This window comes from Pogonomyrmex barbatus, unplaced genomic scaffold (assembly GCF_055798465.1).
Source record: "Pogonomyrmex barbatus isolate J1 unplaced genomic scaffold, ASM5579846v1 scaffold11, whole genome shotgun sequence".
In the NCBI taxonomy this organism is placed as follows: Eukaryota; Metazoa; Arthropoda; class Insecta; order Hymenoptera; family Formicidae; genus Pogonomyrmex; species Pogonomyrmex barbatus.
This window is the reverse complement of record NW_028297107.1, coordinates 612717-620679: the sequence shown is the minus strand read 5'-3', so window position 1 is coordinate 620679 and position 7963 is coordinate 612717. Positions and strand designations below refer to the sequence as shown.

The window sequence follows — 7963 nt, the reverse complement described above, 5'->3', positions numbered from 1 at the left end:
CTTTGAAAAGGGCGGACCCGGGACAAAAAAGACGAAACCCGAGCCGGCTTGGACGTCGCTCGGATTTCTAGAGATGTGCCACGCCAAGATGGGAAGAACGGGAGAAAGAAAGAGAGAGAGAGAAAGAGAGAGAGAGAGAGAGAGAGAGAGAGAGAGAGGAAGAGAGAAAGAAACACCGAGAGGGCACGCAGCGCGATACGAGGGACAGTGAGGGGAAAAAAGAGGGCGGGCAACGAGAGAGAGATATATAGAATGACCGCGATGACTATGACGCGGTACGGTGCGGTGCGGCGCGGCCGCCGTTTCCATTTCCTGTACCGCGACCGCGACGGGAGAGTCGCAAAAAAAAAAAAAAAAAAAAAAAAAAGAGGGGGCTAGATGTGGAAAGGGTGGTTGCGGGAAGAGGCGGAACCGTGATGGGAGCGCCAGAATTTAGCAAATTCATCAACGTCGGTCCGTATTATGTTCGTTAATTTCCTACAACTGTGAGTTTTTACTCATAACGAGCTTGCACTGCTCACACTTCGAGAGGACGCACACATGCGTATTTACGTTTAAGCTTGTGCGTGTGTGAGAATGTGTGCATGTGAGGATGCACGGTCGGTGGTTATGTCATTGGGTGGAGGCGGACGGGACCTGCAGGAAACAGGAGCCCAAGGCCTCTGCAGATTCAAAGGCCCATATTCGTATCATGCGTTTAGCGACAAATGCGAGATATAGAGTAAAATCGAGTAAAATCTCCAGCTAATTAAAACATATCGATAATTCCGATATATCTATACGAATAAGACGTGTAAATAAAATCGTTCCGCTCTTACTTATCGAAGTGTTGCCGCGAGGAATGCGAGTAAAATCGCTCGCTTATGCATGCGATGGAAGTGATCGGCTCTGCATAAAAGAAAAAAACTCTAGAAAGCGGCTCTGAAAAAAATTCGAATCATGAAAGATACGAATTGTGTATTATAATTTCACGCACGCCTGCGTGGCTGGGTGATTGATGCTTATCTTGATGGCGATAACATTCACGGGCGAATGCCTTAAAAAGTACGAGCAACAGATGCGATATACGAAAAATGCGACTTTGCGAAACGCAAGATACGCCTCTGCCTCGTGCTTTCACTTCGAAACAAAAATGTGCTTGCTGCTATTTTTTTTGTCATATGCACGTACTTCGATTAGACTGAACGAGCTTTCTATCGAATGAAACAATCAGCGAGATCTTGGCTACAAAAAAAAAAAAAAAAAACTAAATTTTTATTCATTGCCATAAATCAAGATATAATATTCTTATTCATTGGCATAAATCAAAACATAAAGTAACATAATTTTTTGTATGTTGAAAAATATAGACAGCGAACGGTAGTTCTACTACTATTGACCTTTCTCGCAAGCTATTCTCGTAGATCAGTGAGACTCTTTGTCCGAACAACGAACAACGAAAAAAGAAACGTAGCGTGGGGTTCGGTACTTGTGCTGTTAAGATGATTGTCGGTCACATGTTAAGTCTTTTAGCGAGCGGTTCGTCTTAGAGTAGATTTTAGAACATTCGAACGGTCTCCATGTTCGAAGCCTGTTGTAACGTTAAGCGAGAAGCAAACAATAGTAGCCTGCATTAGAGCATCTAATCTTTTGCGTATTATGAATAATCTAAGAAGCATCAAAATATATAGCTTGAAAATGTCAATTTCAATGCATCGTTCTTTCTGCTTTGAAGAAGAGGGAAATGAATCACATGATAATAATAAAGGGACGGGAACCGTAAGACCGCCCGCTGTCAATCTCCACGTGCGTCAGTCACGGAACTCTGGAGGAATTCTCTGGAGGAAATTATGCTTGCGGTATGTTTCGTGGAGATCCATTCTTCCAGAGATTTTCAAAAAATTGATCGTTTATTACATTCCCTAAATGAAGGGATCTTTTGAAATGTATCCCACCCCAAGATCCCTCTGAGCTTGCGATGGGAAGCTCAAGTTTAAGACTATTATCTACTTAATATCGAACTTGGCTGACGAATCTTCAAATCACGCGTTAAGATTCCCATTTTCATCATTTTCATCGATGTTGTTCCGTCGAGTTTGATATTCGGTACGGTGCTTCCACTTCCGTGTGAGACATGCCCGATATCCGGTATCTCGAATAATTAATAGACGGACGTGAATAATGAGCTTTTAATTGCTGCTTTAAGAGCTGCGAGAGACGAATATCTCGATCTCGGGCAAACACCGCTTTTTGCGTCGCCGTCGTTTCATCGTCGTTAATTGCGTCGCGACAATTTCTGTTCCTCCCTCGTAAAGGCGCTCACGAATGCGCTCTTCTCCGAAAGGGGAATCGTAATTCTCTGTAGCCTGTTTTTTCTCCCTCCCCCTCGAACCACTAGAAACTGAACGATCGTTGAACGCCAATTATCGATCTTGCACGTAATGATCGATACTGGCGATACTCTCCTGAGTATCGGTGTTGAATTTTCATGGCATGGACAGCTCGATTAATCGGGAGTAAAACCGACATTTTCGCAACTAACTCCCGATAGTCCTACGAATTTCCTACGATAAATGATCCTCGCCCTCAGTTCGCTGCGTGTGTTACACATCAGAACTCGGTCCTGCCGAGGATTAAACCTCGGATTATATCTTTCCCGCGGGAAAAGAGGGATCATTCGAGAACTCGGATAATTAACCCTAACGCGCCACCAACAAGGGGCGGCGAAATGCTCGACTATTTGTACCTCCCGACGAACTGCTTTATAACTTTATAACTTATAATATAAATTTATGCTCCTACAAATATATTCTGCTGACAAACTTACGAGGCGTAAGTAACGTAACAGGATGGAAATGTATATATATATATATATCCTTAGCCGGCGCGTAATAAATCATATTGAAATCATCGTGTGAAATCAGGAAGTCCTGCGGAAGACGAGAAATCGAGAAAAAAGCGTTTTTTTTTTTTTATAGCGAGGCGAAATTCCATTTGGCCAGAAACGACTGGTCGCTATCACATGCGAAGCCAGCGTCGCCGGCAAGACATACAACGATGCTTATCATTCGGCGTCGATCGCGTCATCGCGGCATCGATTTTCATTCTCACGTCGAACGACGTCGCGTCTGGCCGCGTCGTGATCGTTCGGTTGGAAATGCTGAATAATGGAAGCGAGGAATTCGAAAGAGATCTCACAAGAGGGAGAGAGAATTCCGGCAAGAGTATAGTGCCGCGAGGCCTAAATAAACGACCTGATTTTATTTTTGCCGGGATCCGTCACTGATGGGCCGAACTGCGAAAAGTCATTATCCCGACGAATCATAGCGATAATAAATCTACCAGTAAAGGTAAACGCTCGAGACGCTTTCAAAGTAGAGTTTCGAGAAATTGGATGTATTCTATCACTCTATGGTTTTTATTGTCTTTATCATTCTCCTCCAAATCCCTGATTTATACGAGCTTTCTCATCACGATCTACGTGATAAGGATATCCGGAATCTTTACGAAAAATATATCTGAATTTGGTATATAAAGTCCTATGAAAAATAAAATCGTCTGATATTTTTTTAACGAAGCGTAATACGCGGTTTTTATATCGAGTTAAACAATTTCATTCACTAAAATAGGTTTGCGTTTGAGCTTAACGCAACCAACGTTTATTTAAATTATAAATGCTCTTTCCGCGAAATTGGGGCGCTGAAATGGAAAGTTACTGACATTTACGAGATTTTTTTTTTTTTTTCACGTACAGCAAATACAGGTGCAGAGAATTCATTCCTCGATTTCCCGCACTCTCAGCTAGTGTTCTAATGTTTGCGGTCGAACAACGACACCCGAGGCTCCTCCTTCCAGATATCCCGTACGTGAATTTTAAGAAAATCTGTGGCTTCGCGGAACTACGGATACAAAGATCTGCGGCTTTGGAGGATGCGCGTAATCGAGGATCCGTGGGATCGGAGATCTAGCATATCTCCGAGCTTCTTCCCGAAGGCACGAGGAGTTTTGTAATTTTTTTCCCCTCCGCGATATTTTGTCTCGAGAGTAGAATAAATTTATCCCTATACGCGAAGGATATCCTCCAACGGTATCCAGGAGGACCAAGAATTCGTGGACTCCTCGAATCCGATAGAACCGCAAATCCACGGTGCCATCGAGAATCGGATGAAATCGGAGAGACCTCCGAAACCGAGCGTACTGTCCATCTTTCAAGAATACCGGCTACGTTCTCTATCCTTCGAAAGGATACTGAATAATGGAGAAGCGAGCGACGGAAGAAGAACAGGAGAAGAGGGCGAAGGGGCAGGGGGGACGACATCTCATGAGTTCTCGAGGGGCCCAGGCGCGTTCGATGGCAGGCCTCCCGAAAACGCTAACCAGAATGTAGTGGATGCTAATGCGGCCCTAAGCAAACGGGCATTTCTTTTTTCTACCTGAAGTCGCGTTCATTGCAGGTGGATGAAACGCACGCCTGACGTGTGTGTACGAGCGACGAGCGTTTCAACTATATCCCTCTTTCCTCCCCGCTCGCCCGTCCGTTCCATCCGTCAGATCTGCCGCGTGTATGTAATACGTGCGTTCGGATTTGTATATGTGCACGTTTAGTATATATGTGCGCGTATGGAGACACGCCCGCACGCGGGCGCATTTTATGTGTGTCTGCGTGTGTGTGTGTGTCTGCGTGCATGTGTGCACCCGACGTGTGTTTATTCGGTGCCCGTCCGTCCGGCCACCCGCTCACCGTCAACAACGAACATGGCACGTACGATCGTTGTGTCGGCGACGGCGGTTATACAGGGTGTCTCAAAACAACTCGAGACTTCCTTGAATCGCCGGCGGTTGCGTACGTATGTCTGAAAGAGCGAAAAAGAAGAACGCGGCAAGTGAACGCGGTGAAGAAAAACAGTCTCACTCTCAGTTCTCTTTTTCTCTCTGTCTCCCCCTCCCCCCTTCCCTTCTTTCTCTCTTTCTCTGTCTCTTTCAAACGACTGAAGTTTAAGATGACTTTGGTGAAGTCGGACTTTGGCAAATACACATTACGAGGCACGTTTAATTTAATCTCAAGTAGAGACGTTCGGAAGAGAAGTTCGAAAGATTCCGATTTAACAGGATGTTACACTTGAAGCTTACTGTTGATCTATGCCTGAAATTAACCGCCTGGGAAAAATGACTGAATCGATAAGATCCTTTTCAAGGGAAATATCCAGGCGTGAACGATAAAGGACATGGAAAAGTACGCTTAAGATCTCTTTTGGCTCCATTAACGACTCCTTTAACGTCGCTTAATGCTTACTGCAGTTAACTAGATGCTTCCTCGTTCAAGCTCAACGTTAACCGATATCGTGCAGGCAAGGGCTTCACCAAACGAGGCGATACGAGTCCTTTCTTCGGGAACACCCCCTACATTAAAGATCCATTTTCCTTCTAGATAAGAGTCATCAAATATAATATGAAAAAAAGACGGGGCCGGTGATTCTCAGGCTTTACGTTAACCGATATCGTGCAAATGCGAGTCTTAATGTCGAGCGGAGCAGAACGGCGGCCCTGCTTTTGGGACACCCCGTATGTGCGCGCGGGGAGACAGATGTACCCTATGTCGACTATGCGCGCTATAGACCCACCCGCATGCACTTTTAACGATCGAGATGATAAGTCGCGCGGAACAGAATGAGAGAGAGAGAGAGAGAGAGAGAGAGAGAGAGAGAGAGAGAGAGAGAGAGAGAGAGAGAGAGAGAGAGAGAGAGAGAGAGAGAGAGAGAGAGAGAGAGAGAGAGAGAGAGAGAGAGAGAGAGAGAGAGAGAGAGAGAGAGAGAGAGAGAGAGAGAGAGAGAGAGAGCGGGGTGCGGTTCTCTCTCTTTCTCTCTCCGGATTAAGGTGGCTCCACAGCGAGGCGAACAACATTGCCCGGATCATAATCCGATATAGCCGTGCGCCTCGGCGAAGGAGGCGTCCGCCATTTAGATCGCCGTCGTTGTCCCGAATGCGCCTGCGAATTTTCATTCTCGTCGCGTTCGTTCGCAACGAAGAACCAAGCGATTGGGAACCAGCGTGAGGTGTCTACCTATGTACATGCAAAATGTCTGTTGCCTAACGTCTTCAGTGAGCGAACGTGTGAAAAAAAAAAAAGAATTGCCTGTAAACATGACTGTTAAATGATGTACTCTTATGTCGAGTTGTATCTGTATTAAAGTCTGCGTTAGAATCGCCAGAGAGAAGGAGGCCGAGGAAAATTACTTTAGATGATCAACTGCGCGCAAAAAGACTTCTTTATATGTACGCCTGTCGTTAGCCGTTTCTTCGAATTTAAGCGGGGAAGAGGCTATTTGATCTTATTTTCGGTCAGAAAGGTCTGGCCTCCTCGTTTTGCTCGTTCCACGACGTAAATTGCGTTCGCGTAAAGAAAGATACTACGCATTTTCATCTTGCGATGTTTGCGCACGAAATCAATCTCTGCGAAGTATGTAAATTACACGTGTCTGCAAAAGAAAGCTGGAATAGTAACGTTCGTTGATTACGGTATCAAACTTCCTCCAACGTATACAGAGAAAAACAGAGAGAACCTATGTGATCAATAATGCAGGCGAATTATAAATTGTCGGTTATAAAGCATAGACTTTCTTAAATACGATTTGGGAAGAAAAGAGGAGGAAAGGAGGACAAAGAGCACAGCCATAATAAGCGTCGGCCTACACCAACTATGCATCGTCTGCGTAAATTACGCGTGAAATGACAGTTCATATATAATCTACATGTGGAATATCTGGAATGCACTGGTGCAAACAACAATAGACAACGAAGATTTCGTGTCGAATTCGTCATTGAACGATCGCTGGATGAAGAATTGCTATGAAGCGTGCTTTATGCTCGTATTAAGACATCAAGAAAAAGCCTTTCGAAAAATTGCTGACATCTTTTTAATTCCTAACTGACAGTTATTGCACGCGCGCGCGAAAAAGTTGAGTTTCAACTTGGTTTTCAAGTCTTTTTTTGAGTTTTTATAAAAAAAAAAAAAAAAGAGTAAACTCCGAGATAATCGCGAGTCAATGATCGAGATTCGACACGCATTCGTTTTGATTCGCAAGACGACTCGTTGTCATTGTTGCTCACGCAAAGATACGCAACGTCGCGAAAACCGCTCGGACATCCGGCTGCCGTCTAACTTTGAGGCAGGAGGGCGTGATAACTCGGCGTCTCGTAGAAGCCGGCGGCAGCCTGAAGAGCGTGCAGGGAAGTCGCGTGATGCCGATGTATCGTGCTCGCGTATACACTGGAGACGCCGGCCGCGGCGGAGACGCCGTTGGAAGCACCAAAGATGGATGAGGACGAGGAGGAAGAGGACGATGAGGAGGATGCCTGCTGACCAATATGCGTGGCTGTCCGCGATAGCAACGTCACCGACGGTCGTCTGTAGGGATGATGGGCGACCGCCGAAATCGCTGATGTGCCGGCGCGATGATGGCTGCCCGAGCTCGAGCTCGTGGCCGCGATATTGCTGTACGCCTGCTGATAAGACTGCCGTAGAATACCGGAAATCGACGCGGACGTCAGAGACGTGACCGACGACGAAGAGGAGGAACTTCGGTCGCTTTGGTGAGATTGATGATGGAGCTGATGAGTGGTAGTGGTACGATGTTGCTGCTGCTGCTGCTGCTGCTGCTGCTGCTGCTGTTGTTGCTGGCGATGCTGGTGATTGTGGGCGCGCATGGCGCGGAAGTAATGTTGATAAAATACCTGATATGACTGCCTTCTCATCGGCAGAGATGAGGTCGGCGGGTAACCGGAAGCCGTTGGTGTCACGGGTCGTTGTTGCGGTTGCTGCTGGGTATGATGCTGCTGTTGCTGTTGCTGCTGATGGTGAGCGTGAGGTGATGATTCCTGTGGTGATGGTGATGATGATGATGACTCGGTTGTTGCTGCTGTTGCTGCTGCTGCTGGGAATGATGTCGTCGCTGAGATTGCTGCGGTTGCTGCTGCTGAGACAACG

At 46.1% G+C, this 7963-nt stretch overlaps 1 protein-coding gene across 1 annotated transcript; it reads right to left on the bottom strand.

The window, feature by feature from the left end:
• Positions 1-335: 335 nt before the first annotated feature.
• Positions 336-7958, bottom strand: LOC105431527 (uncharacterized; the record flags this gene model as incomplete). Its single annotated transcript, XM_089071179.1, is given in 4 exon segments — positions 336-7704; positions 7706-7753; positions 7756-7845; positions 7848-7958. Coding segments are annotated over 4 exon segments (819 nt in total), but the record flags the coding sequence as incomplete, so codon positions are not given.
• Positions 7959-7963: the final 5 nt, after the last annotated feature.